Here is a 20866-nt window from a genome sequence, read left to right as displayed (position 1 = left end):
AACTTAGCATGACAACCCGCAGTCCACAACTGTTCTACAATTTCACACTAATAATCTAGGACAAAGAACAAAATACCAAGCAACAAAAAATGCAGCAGTGCACCGAATCAACATCACACATTTGACTTCAAGACTCACAATAAACTACATTTAACCAACTGGCCTGACTTCCTTCGGTGTGAGTTTGCTCTTGCATTTTTAACAAAGAATTATAAAAAGGTGTACCATTATTTTGATTTCACACAATTAAGTTGTGGTAAATATTGTACAAATCAACAGTAAGTAGTAAATGCAGATTTGTTAAGCATCAATACAGCTGCAAGCTAAAGAAGTCAAACCACTGAATGCACATGTAGTAGCCTGAAAGAACTTTCTCACATGACAGTAAAAGGAAGATACAAATCAGTGAACGGTCCAGAATCGTAACGTGGCTCAGGCGTCTGGTTAGCACGTTGGTCATTTCAGTGCAGTGTGTGACAAATGGTGCTTGGACTTTTGCTGAAAGGTTTTTAGTTCATTGTCCAAACTTTTGTAGGCAGTGTCATGCAGGATGAGCGGAGCCATCTCGGTCATACGCATTTGGAACGAGTTAATAAAGAAAAAAAAAAGGACTTTGAGCAGCAATGTATTTTTTGAAATATACAGACATATGCTTGTTTGCCCTCCACTAACACAATTCCATCACTTTCGTGCTCCCCAGCAAACTATCATAATGACTTCAACCCTTGGCTCCAAAACTTTTAACAAACAGGCAATGTGGCGTCTGCTTTTTGAAATCTCAGTAAAAGATGGCAATCTTAACAATCGTAGCTCCCACGCAACAAGCACACCAGCAGCGTTTCCAATCCGTCAGCGTGAACATGCAATTCAGCACCCGCTGTTTGGTATCCTAATAAATCAGGCCCCGAGTCTCGGCTGGCCAAGGAATGCCTCCGGATCGGAGCTGGGTGAAGTGGCTGCGGACTGGGAAGTCTGTTTGGGCTTTGATGCTTCCTCGCTGCCCCCTCCCAGCCAACCCGGGATGAGTGGTTGGACTGGCGTACAGAGACAAAAATGGTAAACAATTCTGTCATTATGGCAGAAGATTGACCTAAAAAATAGCTCTAAGTTGTTGTTTTCCCCCCCACAATGGCTTTTCTGGTCCGATTGTGGTAAAAAGGCCCAAAAATGTCCCAGCATGTGTATCCAGCATTTGATCTTTTGAATAACTAATTCTTGTGGACATGGAACATCATAACATGGGGCTTTGAATCTGCTTCTGTGCGTAAACAAGTTGCCTTGTAACACGTTGCATCCGTGCTCATCAATCAATGAAATGCATTTGCATGCTTCCAGTTCTGGAGCGTAGAAACACAAGGCGGGGCTTTGGGGCGGCTGTCCTGCTTGAAGCAAAAAACATTTGACATGGCTCATCTTCTTACACCACACAATCCCTGCCAAATACTTTTATGGGATCGTCTATACTTATGAGTTTGTGTTGATCACGCAGTTTCGACTTCGAATGAGTGGGCGTTCCATAGTGAAGATTTAAAAACAAAAAGAAACAAAGAAAGAAGAAAAGAAACAATGTTAATAAGTGGAAGACTTCTTCTTGTGAAATGATTTCTGGACAGTTCACTATCTCTTCAATTGGAGGATGATGATACAAGAGTCTGGAAAATCAAGCCCACATTTTTACACTTCAGCATTAAAACGGCTGAATCACAAGCCATGCTTCCTGTTTTCAGTGGTAAGAATAGCATGACAAGAGTTGTCATTTTGGTATAAGTCCACTTTTTGAAAGATAGCTCAAATTTGCCCTTGGTCACGTTTATTGCCATATTCCAGAAATTCAGAATTGATGGTTTGACATCATTAGCCTCAAAGACATAAATAGCAAAATAGCATAGTTGGAAAAAAAAAAAAAAGAGTTCAATGAGGACGCTGTAATGAATATGTTTTGTTTCATGGGTGATTTTGTTATCTCTTTGAAATTCTATGTTGGGCACACGTCTGCACGTGTACGGATATACATATGCTCCGAAATTATCTTTGATTAGCTTCAGTTGAATCCCCCCCCACCCCACCTCCACTCTGATATCCTTTGGTGCCTACAAAGGAAGGTAAGCGCTTTGAAAACCCGAAAGGAAATGTCCATCTTAAATTTAAGTGCTGTCTTGAAGACAACAAAATGAATTAGATCATGTCTAATTAAATGATGTCCTCCCTCACGTTCACCAAAGGGGGAAACGATCCCGTTGCACAAAACTAAACCAGTGGACTTCCTTCCCTAAACAACCAATAGAGGATTCGTCATTGCGTCAATTTTGCAAGTGATGCATGATGAAGGAAGTTCCAACATGGTAAAGTTTTAAAAAAGGGCCATCATCCTCAGACAGCAACTGTGTTGTCTGATATGAAAACAAAAAGGTAAGTCAAATATACTTACGTATATTTAAAGCCTTTTTCTGTCCTGCAGAGTAATGCAATTTCTTTCTCTTTACATTAATCAGAGCCTCGGTTGCTATCCTCTGGTGATTCCGTGCTCGTGAGATGTTCTGTAGTGCAGAAGTTAACACATTTCATGCCCTGTTGAGAAATCTTACGTCTAAATTTATACACGCTTGAATGCTTCTCACATCTCCATCATTGTGTGGCTGTCAAATCCTGGTTTTAGGCAAGGTTATTCAACAATGTTAAGATTTTTTACTCTTTAAAAATAATTTAATCCCTAATCAATGCACAATAAAAGAATTTCTAAAACACAAAATAGGGCGTAAGGAAATAAATAAACATAAGCAAATACACCTGCGTAATAGCGGTTATTTGTAATAACTATAAAACAAAACGAGACGCTGTTAAAAGTAAAATATACTTTCTCACTTCTCACGCCCTTTGATTCAGCTTGTGATAAGAGCCATATTTTCGCTTGGTGTTTAAATTTAGGAAATGTTCTGTTATTTTGTAACCCGTGTCATGTGACAACAGAATCGTGAAGGAGATGCCCGACTCTACCGGACTCAGCTAATCTAATACTGCCACCGTCATTGCAACAGCCCTCAGTGCTTTGTGACATATTATCGAAATGGCTAACTAACAAAGAGCCCTTTGACTCTCGGCACCCACTGTAGCAAATGCATCTAGAAAGAAGTGCAACACTGCTTGCTTGGAAATAGAAGAAGACATACAGCTCCCCAGAGTTTTCAAACCAATCAACAAATTGTAACAAACTGGCCCAGCTGCAAGTTTGCACAGCCACATGCAGAATTGTTCATTTAGAAGAAGAGTTCCTCATTTAAAAAATACATCGGTACAGTTCGAACAAATACGTTACGGCCGAGGTTGGAAACATCGGAATTCAGCGCAAATTGTCGGGTAAAATGAGAACATATGCAATTTTATAATGGTTTGTCATATTTCTTGTAGATTTTCACGTTGACCTAGAAAGACTAACAATATATGTACTTTTCTAAATAAACTAAATTCATTCAGCCCAATAAAAAATGAAAATAAATGGTTTTCAGAACAGGCAGAGTTTTTGTCTCATTCAACATAGTACTACAAAAACACCCCCCCCCCCCCAAAATAGGCACACTCAAAATAAACAATGCACATCTTACACTCCCCTCCCAACATATTAGAACACTGAGCTCAATTCTTCTATTTTTGCCAACGAGTGATTTGACTTCAAAAGATAAACACAAGACAAGAAATCAATAGCCTGCATTATTGTAGTATTAAATACTAATGTTGAGTACTTCATCACTAACTTAGACATTGAAAATATAACGAAGCAAAGAGGAATATATTTTTTTTGTAATTTGGAGTTAGTCTGTGACAGTCCCAAAAAGTTGACTGGGTGTGTCTTGTGCTTTCTTTTTTTTTTTAAACTTTAAATGTTTGATTGCAGCAAACCACAGACATCCTAAGTTTATCATGAAAACACAATCTTCTTTCAAGTCGAACAAACGGTAGCTTTGTTTTTAGGCTACGCTTGTAGACCCCCCCACCCCTCCTTTGATAGCATACCTCTGCGATTAGTTGACCAATTGATATCAAAGAGTGTGTTTGCTTTGCCATCCTTCTGTTCCGTCAAGTTTAGTCAAAGCGTGCTGGCTTTCAGTGATGGTAATCGCCCCCCCCCCCAAGCCCGATTCCCCATATCCCATGGTTTAGGGAATTCTAGGAAAAAGCTGAGGAGCGGAAGGAAGCTTTGGCATGGAGAGCGACTCACTAACGCCTCGACTTTTTCCTCACTGAGAAATATTACTGTGGAAATGAGCGATTTTGAAGTATTTGTCAACAGTTCCGCAATTGGAATGAAGTTAGCGGGCCTTCTGCTTTGTTATGCCTTTTTATTTCTTATCTCTGCAGTCGACAGTCAGGAGGCAGGGTCAAGGAAAGATGAGATGAGAGGGGAGGGGGTTGTATGTAGTAGGGATGAGGGGAAGTGTCACTTTCTACAAGTCGATGTTCTAATCAAGTTATGTTGTGAAAAAAAATACATCAAAACATTCAACAATAAAATGATTTGAAAATCTTTCTCAAACGAGGTCCTGTTGAAAGTGTTCCCAAACATCATATTTGATCTGGCATAAAACGGGAATCTGTGCCTCCCCTTCTTGCATCGATTTTCCGGACTCTATATTCCTCACACATTCTAAGAAGGTGCAAAAATTGTTCAGAGGTGTATGAATGTCGCATCTGTTTGTGGTACGTGTCTTGCGATAACTATCTGTCCCGAATGTACTTGTTTGGTCTTTGGGGCAAAGCCGTCTGGAATGAGCTCCAGCTCACCCGTGACCCTAAAAACAAATACATCGTTATGCTTGCTAGCATGTCGCTTGAAAGTATGAAGTTGATTTTCTTAGAAACGTCATCCTAAATTGTTTCTTAGCAGTCCCAATGCACACGTTCATACAGCACTTGATGGCCTAGAAAAAAGGCAACATTTGAAAATCATCAAACATAGAACTCCACATGCAGACATTTGCGGCTAAGCGATGACCTTTTCTCTGCACCGGAGGCTTCCAGAGAAGAATAATGATACATTTGTTTTCTTTGACTTTTTCATTTTGGTGAATGTTTGAAACCGATTGAAAAGAGCCTTTTATTTGTTAACCCTAACAAATAATACCTACAGTCCTGTTCTGTTGCTCCTCGGATGGCTTTTTTCCATGAAGGTTCTTTCAAAAGAAAACATATGAACATAATCTGAGATTCATATACATACATCCATTCATCCCTTTTCTGTACCGCTTGTCCCCACGAGGGTCACGGGTGTGCTGGAGCCTATCCCGGCAATTATCGGGGAATACCCTGAACCGGTTGTCAGCCAATAGCAGGGCACAACGACCTACAACCATCCGCACCCACCACTCACATCTACAGGTAATTTGGAGTGCTACCATGCATATTCTTGGGAAGTGGGAGGAAACCGGAGTGCCTGGGGAAAACCCACGCAGGCACGGGGGTATATGTGTGTGTGTGTGTGTGTGTGTGTGTGTGTGTATGTATGTATATATATATATATATATATATATATATATATATATATATATATATATATATATATATATATATATATATATATATATATATATATATATATATGTGTGTGTGTGTGTGTGTGTGTGTGTGTGTGTGTGTGTGTGTGTGTGTGTGTGTGTGTGTGTGTGTGTGTGTGTATATATATATATATATATATATATCGCCAGGGAATATATAAGTTATATAAGTATATAAGTTTTTTCACATATGCTAGTTTGATTGGCTTATACAACATAAATGTTTGTTTTATCTTTATATATTTCAGTACACAATAACGTCTAAAAAATGTCTCACATAAATATCAATCAAATGTTGGCTTTCTTACAAGCATTGACGGGAAAGACCCAAGGGGATTAAACACTATTGTTAGTCATTTGAACAAGTGCAAGTTCACACAGAGATTGGACAGATGGGATGTGTTGTTTTTTCTTGGAAAAGGATATTGAATTCTTGCTAATCTTAACCACTAGCCACAGGCTAAGGCGCAAAGACATCTCTTTGTTGGGCGCTCCTCCTCTTCATGAAGTAGTTTGCCCCTACAATATCTGATACCGCTCATCAGAATAGCTAAGAATGCATTTGCTCAGTCAAGTTTAGGTGAAAGTTTTTATGCTGGATACACAAAGGACACAACAGGGACTGGAACTTTCCGCTGCCTAACGAAAGGTTCCTTGCCAAAACTGAAGATGAGTAATGAGTAAAAGCAGCTTGACAAAGTTGTCACATTTTGTGCTAATCAATATTCTGCGGAAAGTGGAACGAGGCTCCATTTGCACACCAAGATGTTCCCAATTAGAATAAATGGGAATGAAATGAATCTGTTCCAACTCCCAAAAAATTATGTTTACCTTGTTTGTAATCAGTGTTTAGTTAAAAATACAAAGTGACAAAAAAATAACAGAGTGTGTCTAGTAGAAAATAACATGCCGTAGCAACAGCTTTTTTAAAACTAGAGACAAAATATTCGGTGCTGTAGCCAGCTATTGTGTAATGCTCATGCCATCACCAGCAAGCGTTTTTTTTTTTGTCAAAACTAATCTTTTCTATAATTTTAGTCACTTCATTAGCCACACAGGGCTATTTGTATGACTACTGCTCCTACACTAATGACTTGGCAGCACAAACTACAGAAATGCTGCATTGAGTTTTAATGAATGAAGCAATTATCATTGGTTCGTTTCTAATCAGCGGCACATACTCGATTGCACTGTGAAGCTCATGAGGGCTCGTGAGGCCATCGGTTGACAACCGTCCCAAAATAAAAAGACCTTTATGATTCATACAATGATCAAATCTACAACCGAGTGTACTACTGTACCTCGGAGTGCTTGGCAAAGGAGTCAGAAAAATGTAAATACACATTATTGTCTTCAACTGTCAATGATTTAGATTGTGGCCCCAAACCACAGCTTAATTGTATTTAAAAAATGCAAACTTTTTCCTGTACACCCTAAAACTATTCAGTGGCACGCAATATTGTTGCGTACAATAGTTTCTATTTTATGTGCTAATGTTTATTGACCAGACCAGATACCATCGAAAGATTTAGCTGTCAAAAGGAGTATCACACATTTTATAGCCACATTGCATGCAAAGGTCTTGCTAAAAGAAAACAGTCATTTAAAAGTAAAAAAAATAAATAAATCACTAGCTTGTATAAGACTTTCAAAGGTTGTCATACACAATCAAATAAGACCGATGGTATTGATCCACAGAATGTTTCGCACACATTTGAATTCTTTGTATTCCCTGATCGCCACTTATCTTAAGTATTATGAAAATACGTCTCCAAGACCATTTTAGTACAATTAACTCTCGGTAAATGTTTGGTATCCCCCTATGAAAATAAAATCCCCCAAGTGAGTATTGTCGTCAGGAAAAAAACGAGTCGCTTGAACGATAAGAATAGATCTATTTCGCCCATCTCTTGAAATGTTATTAGTCCTGAAGGCAACGTCTAAAATGTGGGCCCGTGTGCTCTGTATGAGAAGGTAATAAAGCTTTGTCTCACAAAGAATCTATGGATAAAATGAGAGCTTGTAAGGTCTGAAAGAGACATCTTTTTGTTAATATTTGCCTCTTCACCCAAAGGCCACACTGCAGAGGGAACTCAACGAAATACTTGCTTCTGACTCCACAATGAAAGCATTCTTAGTTTTTATCAGTCACTCTTATGCCACCGGGTTTGTATTTGTCCCCCCAGATCCAAGTCAGTTTCCAGTTATCCAAACAAAGGTGTGCTGTGTTACTTCTACTAGCATGATATGACAGCCACGGCAGAGCTATTCGTTATCATTTACGCAGACGTACGTATATGGTGCGCAGCCGATTAATACGCTGTTTGAGTCATTCAAATCGTCAGTGGAAAAAAATCAAATGGACACGTCAGAGCTCTGATTCACTCAGTTGATTGAGAAACATCGTTGTTACGGATACCCGTTTTTGTTAATTGTTGTGCTGGAAGGTAAAGCAGTCAGCAGTTGTGAGCAAGAAATCATCATGGTTGGTTATGTGATTTGCCACTTTAAACTTTGTTTTTGTTGGTGAGACCACCCTCCAAGCACCTCAGGGTGGCTATTTTTCAGAAAAATTTCCTCATTGGAGCAGAAGCCTTGTCGTGCACTATTGCCGCTATTGTTTCTCACACTCTAGAAGACATTTGGTGGACGATAAATAAAACACGGATCGGTACTATCTGTTCTTCCATCTTAATTCTGTAATTTATTCCGACCAACTTCATTTGTAATGTGATTTAATGCAAGAAGATTCCCTTTTAACAGTTTCTGCTTCACCCTTTTGGGACCTTGCCAATAGTTTTTGTTTGACACCCACGGTCAGTCGTTTCCCCAAAAGTAAATCTATAAAATTAATTGGCACAGATATGAAATGAACCCACAATCAATGCTATGAATACGACAGATGAAGTCAAGCACAGTCTTTGCCTGTGGCAAGACAAAAAAAAAAAAAAAGGAAACTCCACTGTTTTCATGCAGCTAAAAATTGGACCACCAAATGCGGATATGAAATGTACCTATAAGCATGCTTCCATAACTGGATGCCTTTTTAAACCAACCATACATTCGTGTTTTGGTATGTCTGGTTTGGACGAGAACAGAAGCACTTGGTTGTAGGCCCGATAATCAGAACAAACAATGTTCTATACTTGATGAGCGGAACGAAAGAATAAATGTTAGTTGGCCTTAAGCTATCTTCACTTCGCAGGCTACTGGCCAAATGATAAAAAGACTTCTTTGTGAGCTGAAAATGATGACGTCAAACGGGTCTCATAAAGACATAAATTCATAGTTTAGCCCGAACAACACAACAGTGGGGAGGATTCGTTTCTGTGTCCTCCTCCATTTCTTAACTTGCATAACTAATGAGCATTAAATCCTTGATAACTTAGCCAGGAAGGCTGACTGCTTCCATTTACACTTACACATGCTAGGCTAACAAAATAACGAGACAACATAGTGAATGTAACTAACGGCGTGTTTGAACATAGTATTTGCAAACAGTTATCATGTTGGAGATGCTTGAGTACAGTCACTACCAGGTACGTTGGCTGGATTATGATGATGATGATTGTTATTATTATTATTATATTTATTGTAGTATTTTTTTGCTGACAGTGTGAATTTCTTGTTTAAGTTCTGTCAAAAACTATTGGCAGAGCAGCGTCATTCTAATGAACTTACAGCACTTTTGCACTACTCTTATACGAACGACGGCAAAATCCAATCTCCAGAAAAATAATCATCAAAAAGTCAAAGAGTATTTAATGATAACGGTATATTATTATCACTGAGGCATGTTGCCAACTGGTTAGCGTTTCTATTTTACAGTTCTGTAGTTGGGGATTTAAATTCAGGCTTCTTGCTTGTGTGGATTTTCTTCTTTCTCTTTCTCCTATTTACTGTAGGTATAGAAAGTAGATTGATGGATGGATTATTATCATGACCTGACAGGGTTTGATTTCTTTGGTATCAATTAAGAAAATGTGGTTTATTGGGCTGAAAAGGGCTACCTTTAAAAAAGAAAAAGTCTTCTTGACAGTGGTTTAAAAGCTTATTGTGGATCTATTTTTATTGATGTACTGCCGTTTTGAGCTTATTGCTAACGATTCGCACCGTACTGTACCTCCAACACTATCCACATAATGTTTCCTCTTCCTAATTTAAGGACTGGAAATCATGATTGGGACTTTGTATAGAATGAGTCCAAAATCTTTCCTTTGTCATTTTTTGCTCATGTAGGTGCAATCCCATCTCGAAAATCCCAACAAGTACCACATCCAGCAGAACCAAAGGCAGCAGGTGAGACAGTATCTGTCAACCACCCTGGGAGGCAAAGCTGGCGCTCAGTGCCCCAGCCAGCCCCCCGAACACGGCATGCCACCCGGGCCTGCCAGCAGCGCCCCCAACAGTCCCATGGCTCATCTCACCCTCACCTCTAACTGTGAGAAAGAGGTATGCGTAACAAAGGTCATTATTTCATTCCATTTGGTTGAATTGATAGCATCTATCCCAGTATGTATTATTTTTTTATAATGAAAGATTTTTTTTACCATTCTCATACAGATGGATGAAGTTATTGATGACATCATCAGCATGGAGTCAAGTTACAATGAGGATGTTCTTGGACTTATGGATCAAGGACTTCAACTAAACACCACAGTAAGTATAATTCACATTATGATTTACAATATATGTTTCGAACTACAAAGTCATATATTATGTGCCGCCCACTCCCCAAAGCTACCCGTGTCTGGTAATCTTCTGGAAGTATACGGGAATCAAGGACTTCCCCTGCCAGGCTTAGCCATCAGCAACTCCTGCCCACCAAACATCAAAAGGGAATACTCAGGTAAAAACACTGCATGGACATTTATGGACTTGTTTGAACAATTCAAATCCCCTGTGAGTATGATTGAGAATGCATTACGATAGCAAGTATCCTTATTTTGTCCAAATGGATGTCACTTTACTGCTAATGGTTCGCTAAAACAAACATGAGATATTTTTGGAACATTTCTTGTCATTCAAATGCTATTTATTTATTTATTTGTTTGTATTTACTAAATAATGTCTCCAGCTCCTGGCATGAAACAAGTACTGAACAAACCTGGACCCTGTGGCCGGTATGAAAACTACCAAAGATCAGATGGATTTCCAGTAGGTAAGAAACATCAAATTAATTTCGATTTTTACAAAATTTCTATTTTTTTTAATTACAAAATCGCACACAATATGAATCACAATCAATGTATGTGTTCAACTGGCATTGCTTAGTTTTTTTTTTTTTTAACAAATCCTCAGAGCATTTCTCATGTCAAGCGTGACATAAGTTTTTCATCTGAAAGTAAACAACTTGAAATGTGCAGATAACAGCTTGTAGAGAATAAACATGAAATGTGGTTGTTTTGTTGGCTTTGAGTCACCCGTTTAATAGCAATAATCTCGCATTTGTCTTTGCTTCAAAGAAGCTGAGGTTCGTGCTCTGGCTAAAGAACGACAGAAAAAGGACAATCACAACTTGAGTGAGTCTTTCTTAGTTTTGTGGCAAACTCTTTAAGCATTCAAAATATTCTACATTAAAAAAAGAAATCAAATGAATGAACTCAACATTTTGAAGAATTGATACAATCTGATAGTTGCACTATTTCAATTGAATGACCATTTTCATGCATTTTAGGATTTTTTTTCAAGCATAATGAAAATGAGTGCTTCAAAAGTTTATCGATACAATTTCATTTGTACCCAACCCGTAGTTGAACGAAGACGAAGATTCAATATCAACGATCGGATCAAAGAACTCGGAACTTTAATACCAAAGTCAAATGATCCGTAAGTATGTTTTGAATGGATTTAAACTCTTCACACACGCTCACCTTTTTTTTTTTTTGTATCTTTCTGTCCAATCAATTCAATTCAGTTAATAACACGATTTTAATCAGAATCCTCTTCACATAGCCGAGTTGCCTTCAAGTGTATTGATTTACTGATTCAGAATGGCTGTGAAGAATCATCTGTTGTTCCGGTCAGCTGCTCAGTTGACTCTGACTCTTGACCTTTTGTATACCCTAGAGATATGCGCTGGAATAAGGGCACCATTCTAAAAGCTTCAGTTGATTACATACGCAAACTGCAGCGGGAGCAACAGAGGACCAAAGAGCTTGAGTGCAGACAGCGGAAGCTGGAGCATACAAACCGTCACCTGATGCTTCGAATCCAGGTCAGTTCCCACTTGCAAAGTATTTGCAAGGGATTTTCTAATTCAGATCTGAAATAAATTCATTTAATTTTTAGAGAGGAAAACAAACTATTCATCTGAACCTGTGTGAAAATGTACTAGCTCCCTTAACGATAAAACTGGGTGGGCTGTTTTCAGCAGTTAAAACATTTTCTATAAGGGACATTGAGAAGAAAAAAAGAAGCAGTTCTGACATAGTCCTCTTCCAACTTTTAGGAGTTGGAGATCCAAGCCCGCGCTCACGGTCTCACGATTGTCTCATCCCCGTCAGTCTGCACATCAGAGATGATGGGCCGGGTCATAAAACAGGAACCCATCCCGGATGACTGCCCTACGGAGCTCTACCATCACGCCTCGGCTCCTGACATGTCCCCTCCGACAACACTGGACCTCAACAATGGCACCATTACCTTTGACACCATTCCCAGTGACAGTGGCGATCCTGGCCCCTACGCAAACCCCAGGACCTGTAAAATGAAGGAATTGGTCAGGGACAATACGTTGTCACCAATCTCCCCGAGCGACCCGTTGCTGTCATCAATGTCTCCAGATGGCTCAGTTAATGTCCATCACAGTTCTAGTTCTAGAATGGAGGACAAGCAATGCCCCTGTTAGTTTAGCCTTTGTTCATAAACAATTTCCACGGTCTTTTTCTGTTGTAAATACCGCGGTTCCTTTTAAATGGAACACTGCTGCCATTCAGCAAGCACGTTTGACTTGCGATCCGGCTTCAAAGCACAACTATGGCCTTTCTGTTCCTGTGTGTGTTCTCGACGGGTACTCTGAGAAATCTTCAGTACAATATGAATGGTGAAACTAAGCGCTGTGCACAGACTTTATAAGTCTTTGCTTTCGTGGGACACAAAAACTAACTAGCAAGGTCAGAGTCATGTGGAGATGATCAGACAAGTGATCAAGAAAATGACAAAGTAGATCTTCTATAGCCTTATTCGATCCATACAGTCAATAGGTTTCGTTTGTAGCCTTAAACCATGCAACAAAAGAAGCCCGGCCGGTCGGTCTCAAGTACAGCCGGAACATTCTACTTGGTGTAAGTTGTGCTTTTATCCTGAAGATGGCAGCCTACTAAAGGAAATTTTCGACAGGGCCAAGCGTTTGGCATTCAGCAAGAAATTAAAGCGCTACCTACAATTTTTGGAGGGTAGGGAAATTCTCTGGAAACATCAGTATTTTTAGTTTCACCTCTTCAGAAAAAACCTTCTTAAAAAACAAACAAAACATTATATTGTGGATTTTTTTTTTTTTGGGAGGGTAGGGAAATTCTCTGGTAACGTCAGTATTTTTGTTTTCATCTCTTCAGAACAAACTTTCTTAAAAAAACAAATAAAACATTAAAATCTGGATTATTATGATTTATTGTTCGCTTTCAACAAGAATTTATAGTAGTGGCTATAATATCTTCAATGAAGTTCAAATATCGAGTGTATGATGAATAATTTTAAATCCCATTCACACAAGTGAAAGAAACGTGCATCTGAATGCTTTGAGCATTACTGTGTCTTGAAAGACACTGCCCAATATAGTAGTTCAAGAAATGAGAGGATGGATCTGAAAAACTAGACAAAATGACAATTTAGTCAGGAAAATTTGTATTTATTTATGTATGTATTTATTTATTTATTTATTTATTTAAACTCGCCAAACATTTACTGAGAAAAAAATATATAAAAGGCTATGTTGTTTTTACGTCTTCCATCTGACAAGACTGAGCTGTAATTTACAAGGATTCCATCAATTTAACTTGCTTGGTATTTACAAATATTTAGTGTCGTGAGTCTGTCAAGTGTATTAGTACAATAACAATGTGTTAAATGTGCTCCTTTGCCTTGAATCCCCCGCCTTAGGCAGCAGGCAGAGTGATGTTGAACCAAGGATACGGACAGATTATCAACACTGCCTTCCATGGCGGGTCTAATAGCTGAGTGATGATTCCATTCCCCCAACATCCCTCTGGAGCGGGGCCACGTCTCCTTTTAATCCTTCCATTTGGCGTGAAGTGTCGGGACAGGAGGCGAGGGAGGAGGAGGACAAAGTTAAATACGTTTTTTTGGGGGTTTTTTTTCTGCCAAGTATATTTTTAGCATCAGTGTAGATGACTACAGTTATCTCACTGAGAAAAATGTGTCCCTTAGTCTTGCTGTTGATTACAAAACATTAAAAGGGATAAGCCAGCTTTTCTCCTATCTCATTTAAACGCTCTATGCACGTCCAGGTCTGCTGGTTGTGTGTTGCGATTGCATCTCGCCAAGGCAGGTTTGCATCATAATAAACATCCCCGCTCTGCTGAGCTGTCTGGAGGATGTGGAAGCCAACCCGAGGTCCGACTTGGGATGGGAGGCTTCCTGCGTGACGGCAAAAGCCCGGCCTGTGCCAGCAGCCTTGTTTGAACGGCGGAAGACATTCTTGGGATTTCACTTGGAGCTGTTAAAAGCCAGCTGAGTGTAAAATGTTCCTCCTCCAACAGGTTTCCTCCAGAGGAACAGCAACACTTCATCAGCAGTTTAGTCAAATTGCCAGTAAACTGCTGTGCCATATGGGCCCCACTCCTGACTACAGGGGCAATCTGTTTAACAGGAGCATGCTGGTAAATAGAGGCCAGCACGGGGGGGAAAAAATGATCAATTACTCACATTACGCGCAGTCCTTCAGGAATTTACTTTATTGGTCTGGACATCTGTTTTAATATTGTCATAATGTATAATCAGATGGGGCCTGTTCCAGCCAAGTGGATGCCCAAAAAGCAGGCATAAATGTCCAATTAAAATGCACAATGACAGCTTTTTGTCCATCTGCTAAAATAGCGTGCATGTGTGTGTGTGTGTGTCCTCTACACCAGCAAGCATTTCTTTTTCTGAATGAAGGCCAGAATCTTAAAAGGACACCGAGGTAAGAAAGATCCAGCATTACGTGGCTGCAGATGAACTTCAACGGTGATTAGTGGCACTATCACACACCTACAGATCGTTGCGAGATGTTACCAGAGATTTCAACAGCAGAAGCATTCCAAGCAAAGGTATATGCATCATTTGAAGTGCTTATCTCCTCCAAAACCATTTCCACGGCTCGTGAAGAGTGTGTTTTCTCTCACTTGAAATGTGTGAGGAGAGCTTCAGAGAATGCTCTCTTTCTGGCTCCTCTGAGGATTACCGCTCTTTAAGGCAGCAAAAACATCAATGCAGGTTTATTTAAAGGATGAAGGCATTTTCTCAATGGTATTTTGAGGTTGTATCATCAGGTCTTGAGTAAGGATTAGCGCTGTTAGGCCTTTCTGAGCTGCGTTTCCTGTCCTGATAAGTCAGATTTTACCTTCTATCTGCGTGTAAACCCTGGGCTCCGCTCCTCTGAGGTCCAATCTTGATCCAGCGTAGCCCAACCGGGCCTTCCCGGGCTATCTTACAGATTTGCCCGCCTCTCACGCTCAGATATCATTTTACACCTCAGTTATTTTCTGCAAGTATGGGAGGATGCGTCCCCAGGCCTCTGCCCACTTGGCCGGTATTTATCATGGCAGTGGCACACCAAAGTCACTTGGCAGTCAAATCGACGGGTGACGGGGTTAACTACTAAAGTTGTATGTATCTTGGAGCTTTCTGCGCGATGATTAATAAAGCGGTCCAAAATGAACCCCTGTCCCGGCATCTCATGCGGTGTGCAGCATCTGTGATGGTCAAAGCAAATAAATGACTCTCTCATTTTGGTGCTGAGCACGGCGCTGGACTCCAACTGGACTCGACAAGCGGTTCATGTTACATGATATTACGTCTAAGTAATATAACCTGGAAACAAAATAAGAGAGTGCCGTCAAATTGTGAGTTTCCTACATTTTTATATGAAACCTAAAAGAGACACAATGCTAACATCTGCTCGCCCAAGTTATTTTCAGCTTGATGATCAAATCAGAATTTTTCTCCGCCCATTTAAAAAAAAAAAAGATGTTGACGACAATATCCGTCACTGATGCTTCTCGTTCCAGTTCAATTACTTTCAGATGTTTTGCTATTGGCCGCCTCCTTAGTGCTATCTCCCCTCTGTCACATTTGTATACATTTGTGCCAAAACACATTAGTTGACTGTTACAACAAGAAGATGAAGATTAGTGTGTTTGCGTTCACAAGGGCCCGGGCTCATTTGAGCACGACCATTCAAGTCATCAAATAATGTAACCGTGCTTAATTGGATGACATCTTGAGGGATGAATCAACCAAACATTTGCTCTAATTGTTCTTTTCAATTAGGGAGTCCAATTTGCAACCTTGCAAGTGTCGCTGCGACAATAATTTGTGTGTGTGCATTGTTAATTGTGGCATTCCTTTGCCCCCTCTATCATTGAGCACCATCTATCCATTGCAAAGCTGCCACTCCGCTTTATTTATTGGCACCTTGTTTGCTCATTTTGATTTGCCGAGAGGCAATGGTCAACTCGGACAGCGTGGACAGCTGATTTCTTTGAAGTGACATTCTGTAAATATGCATTAACGGGGACACAATTAGTGCTGATGAGGTGTACTGGAGCCTCATTCCATTGGCAACTTTAGCCGCACCGCGAGATAAGCTGCATTATCTCGAAAATTGGCTGAGGGAAAACACTACCTCTGATTGCCAGGAAAGGTTCCAGATAAGAGCACAGCTGAAGAGAAATATAATTGAGGTGGAATATGTTAACCAAGGTGTCATGAGCTCACTGGAAGTCATTTAGCCAAATGTTGGCTTTACGTCGAACAATGTTTAGGCCTCGAGCCTCTAATCACCATGACAAATTCCGCCCTTCATTAATGCAGTATTCATTTATTTATGATTATTAAGCAATATATGATTTGACCTCCGTCAAGATTTGAAATTGGCTGTATTTGTTAAGACCATTTAACATTCATGGCTCAGTATATGTATTCTTTCAAGCTTATTTCTTATCATCTTCAGAGCTCTAAAAATCCCAGTTAAAACAATTTCAAGCAGCAATGACAAAAAAAGTTTCATCCACACAAGCAATTCAAAAGTGGGCCTGCATTGAAAATGTGGCTCACTGATTTTAGTTGTGCCTTTCAAAGTGGCGGCTCTGAAACACTCCTGTCATGGTTGGTCTGAACTATATGATGCCTTCTTATTTCATCACGGTTTTTTTCCCTCTCGCTCACATCGCTCCTTTCAGGGGAATTATTGACAGCTCTCTCATCCACTCGGCGAGTCTGAGGCCGCTGGTGCAGCGCTGGCTGTCAAATATTCCTGCTGCTCAAGTGACGGACCTGCAAGCGCCAGCGCCCGGCTTGACATGTGATGGCTCCAACGCCATAGCGGGGCATAACTTAGTCATAGAGGGTGGCACAATCGTGCGGGGTTGAGGTACCATGGACAACTTTGCCGTTCTACTTCTCCTCGGGGTTGTGTATAGTCACAGATCTGACTGCTGCTTTGCGTTAAAATAATACAAGGACTGGTACCACTGGTCGAAAACTCAAGAGTGACACGTCCACCATGCCGGTGCGCCTCCATCCATCCATCCATCCATCCATCCATCCATCCATCCATCCATCCATCCATCCATCCATCCATCCATCCATCCATCCATCCATCCATCCATCCATCCATCCATCCATCCATCCCAATACCAAATGGCCCTAGCACAAGTGGTGCTTGTGACACCCATCTTAATTGTTCCATTAACTGTTTGTGTGCTGAGAAACAATATTTCAGAGAGGTTAGATGAAGACGTGACCTCATCTGCCGCAATTATATGAAAAGTAGTGACCAATTAGTGCTCGGTGCAATGTGACACTGTTGCTGTTTATGTGAGCAACTTCAACTTGGCTCTGGTAGTGACCGTTGTCTGATTTACATAATTGGGGGATTGGCCATTAATGGGAATGGAGCGTGAGAGGATCCCATTAAGATATGGAGTGAGATCTGATCATCTCCTCTGCTTTTTTGCTATTTATCTCCACGAGCATTCACATAGCAGAAAGGATTGTGATTCTTATCGTCACATGCATTTTATGATCAAACTTTTCTTCTATTTCTGTCCTCAATATTTGATGGACTCTGTTTAGTCAAAGCAGCATGATGTCAGTTGTGGGTCCTGACACCCTTTCAGCACTGAGGGGCAGTGTGGAGAAAGGCAGCAACTGCAGTTGCACCAGTCCACGAGAAACCTTACAGGGGACAAGAAGGACAGGAAATTTTGTCGTGTTCATTTGTAGCGTGTTGTCCTTACAACAGTTTTTTTTTCTATATTCAAATGAAATATTTTTTACCCAACACACCTGTCATGTTGTTCCTTCATAATAATTTGTTTTGAGCGCAATAACAGACATGTCCTTGCTTCTGGCAGAAATGGATTAGCCATACTCCAACCCAAATTTGATACTAATGCATTTACTAAACGCGATTTGGATTTTTTTTCTTAATTCATTTTGTTATCCGAAGAGGCCTCCAGTGACATCTCGGGAGGTGTCGAAAAACAATTCAGACTTTCACATCCTGCATCAGTCAGACTTTTATTCAACATTAATAGCAAGCAAGTGAAACATTGCACTCTCAGTTCTCAAATTACAATGCAGCTAATGTATTATTCCCACCCCATGTGGGATTACTTTCATCTTCCTCATTAAGATGCACATTTTGTTTGGATACTCAAATTACAAAGCCCATATTAAATCTGGCTGTGCAAAAGGCATTGATCATAGCCCCGAATGCCGCAATCCAACTTTGATTTAATTTGCACTTCCATTAATATCTATGAGACGTCCGATTGTCATCTTGGGCATATTGATGGTATTATAAGGCCTGCCTTCATATAATGTTCCCCGGCGGCAATGAGCAAATGTTATAGAGAATTATGCTGCCGAGAAGGTTCAGTGGAACTGGCACTGGAGTCAGAAATTCATTAGCTTAATAAATAGATGGGTGAGAAAAATATACCATTTTAAGGGAAGTGTCCTCTGTTTAAAAAAAAAAAAAAAAGAAGCACACACGCGCGCACACACGCGCGCGCGCACACACACACACACACACACACACACACACACACACACACACACACACACACACACACACACACACACACACACACACACACACAAAAGGCCACTCAGACCTTGGAGATGGCTGTTGGGTGCTTCTCATTGTTTCGGGGACCCGAGGAGCCTTAAAATGTGCTTGACTGAGTCAAAAGATTCAGTCAGTGACCGTCCTTTACAAAAAGCTGCTATGGACTGATTCAAGCATTTGGAAATAGCAAAGACTAAAAAATGAATTCAGTTTGAGTTTAGCTGGGCAAGTGTCACACGAAGCCGTGCCGGTTTCATTTCATTTGTCGATTAATGGAGCGCCAAGTGGGTTCCAGTATGAACCGTTCCTTATAGTTTTCTGTAGGGAAAAGACTACTGGAGCCAGGAGACAAGAATTAGGCTATAATTAATGCAATCATGCGGTGGGAAATAGCTGTTGATATGAGCAGAAACTGAAGGCTGCAGAAATGAGGTAGTAAATAACGTGAATTGTTGGAAAATACGTGAGAAAATTATATCTTTATATATTCTCCTAGCTATTAGTAATCATTCCAATTTTGACTTGAAAATAAAAAAAATTCATTTGGAAAAATATTTTCCGATAGCATACCCTAGGACGAAAACCGTGGACCACTGATATTATATGACTACATTCAATGGAGCTTTTCAGTGGATGGTAACAATTTCTTCTTTTTTGTTGACTATATTCGCAAAGGGCTCTTTGCTTTCCCATTCTGCCAGGATGATTCATTCGCAAGTCATTAAAGCACTCGTCTTCTCATGGCGCTGACTGGGCTGCTCAGGTGGCAAAGCCCTGCTGGGCAGACATCGTAAATAAAAGCAGCTACATTTGCAATGCCATAAATAGGGGACACCTAAGGACCTTGCATGATTGCAGACATCTAATCATTTAATTTATGCGTGTCCAAAGGAGCTCTCATTAACATTCAAGTAGCACTCATCCGTCGAGCGGGAACCTTGCGAAGGCTTTAAAAGGGGAAAGGAGCTATTTGGGCAACACGGCATGCTCGGGCACTCAGCGAGAACCTTCTCGCTTTTCTCCGTCAATGTCACGAGAGACGCAGCATGTGACGCTCCTGCTGTAGCTTGTGCGTGATTTGTGATCCACTGATTGTCTTGCTGTTAATGTGTAGAACCAAAGTGAAAGTCATATTCTGGAGGTCACGCGACACTTATAGTAGCAATCGTTTTGCGGCAAAATATGCTCCATCATTTTTTTCTATAACGATCGTATTTATTTGTGAAGACTGCTGTCTTTCTTACTGTAATGATAACATTTGACACCTCTCTGCCAACTGATGGATTTATGACAGAAACTCAATGAATGATTTTTGTTGACAGCTCCTTTTGTTCTCTGCTCAGGTTTCATATCGAAGGCGTCGAAAAGATTTCACTCAGACAAGTGTGACACGTTATTAACAAGAGAGGAGTGGCAAAACTTCGATTTGATTTTTAGTCATTTAAATGAAGCGTGTTCAGCTTTTAATAGATGAAGCCATGGCAGAAAGGTACTTTACACTGACAATAAAATTCAATTACTGCCTTTGGGAAGATGATATTGCAGTACGGACAGACAGAGTGACTAAGCAAAAATAAAAGTGGGCATTCAAGCAATGTGCATCATTACCTGGGGAGAAACCTATTTGACTCCGCTCAGCATTATTTCTACCTGATCGGCGAATAGAAAAATAAATGTGTGAAGGCAATTGAGAGAGATGGGCCATGAAAAAGGAAGATACAGAAATAAACTGCAAAGATAATTTAAAAGTCAACGGAAGAGAATTTGAGACGACCGTGAAAAGCAACGCATCAAAAATCATAAGTGTCTATTGTACGCTATAGGCACCATTCAAAGCATTTCCATGTCTCTAACTAGAACACAATAAATTGTTCCTCATTATTCAGTAATTAACTGGAATGTGCCGGGTCCCCATCCCCCTTGTGAAAGCCTCTAAATCACCACACACACCTCCTCTTCTCTTCTCCTGTACGCAGCTCTTTAATTTCCTCTATGCAGCGGGGGGCGAGGGTAAATGAGCAGT

The 20866-nt window shown here is 40.3% G+C and overlaps 1 protein-coding gene across 3 annotated transcripts; it reads left to right on the top strand.

The window, feature by feature from the left end:
• Positions 1–2211: 2211 nt before the first annotated feature.
• LOC147048828 (microphthalmia-associated transcription factor-like) lies at positions 2212–13306 on the top strand. 3 transcript variants are annotated; one of them, XM_085923741.1, is made up of 9 exons: positions 2212–2409; positions 9786–9998; positions 10110–10205; positions 10287–10395; positions 10624–10707; positions 11012–11068; positions 11300–11375; positions 11616–11763; positions 11998–13306. In XM_085923741.1, the coding sequence occupies exons 2-9, from the start codon at positions 9921–9923 to the stop codon at positions 12394–12396; spliced, it is 1047 nt and encodes a 348-aa protein (XP_085779867.1). In that variant the 5' UTR covers positions 2212–2409; positions 9786–9920; the 3' UTR covers positions 12397–13306. The 3 variants fall into 3 exon arrangements, with proteins under 3 accessions (XP_085779867.1, XP_085779866.1, XP_085779865.1); XM_085923740.1 differs by lacking the exon at positions 2212–2409 and adding an exon at positions 8744–9085; XM_085923739.1 differs by lacking the exon at positions 2212–2409 and adding an exon at positions 8744–9085 and having other exon boundaries at positions 9786–10013.
• The last annotated feature ends 7560 nt before the right edge of the window (positions 13307–20866 follow it).

Source organism: Syngnathus leptorhynchus, chromosome 11 (genome assembly GCF_054491065.1).
Source record: "Syngnathus leptorhynchus isolate UIUO chromosome 11, UIUO_Slep, whole genome shotgun sequence".
Lineage (NCBI taxonomy): Eukaryota > Metazoa > Chordata > Actinopteri > Syngnathiformes > Syngnathidae > Syngnathus > Syngnathus leptorhynchus.
Note: the sequence above shows the minus strand (reverse complement) of the source record. Positions and strands in the feature narration are given on the sequence as shown.

What these genes read in the sequence shown, in the direction of transcription:
- LOC147048828 (XM_085923739.1), top strand. Translation starts at nt 9,053, where the DNA reads ATGTTGGAGATGCTTGAGTACAGTCACTACCAG. An exon ending in GACTTCAACTAAACACCACA is followed by an intron (nt 10,206 to 10,286) that starts GTAAGTATAATT and finishes CACTCCCCAAAG; the next exon opens with CTACCCGTGTCTGGTAATCT. An exon ending in CATCAAAAGGGAATACTCAG is followed by an intron (nt 10,396 to 10,623) that starts GTAAAAACACTG and finishes TAATGTCTCCAG; the next exon opens with CTCCTGGCATGAAACAAGTA.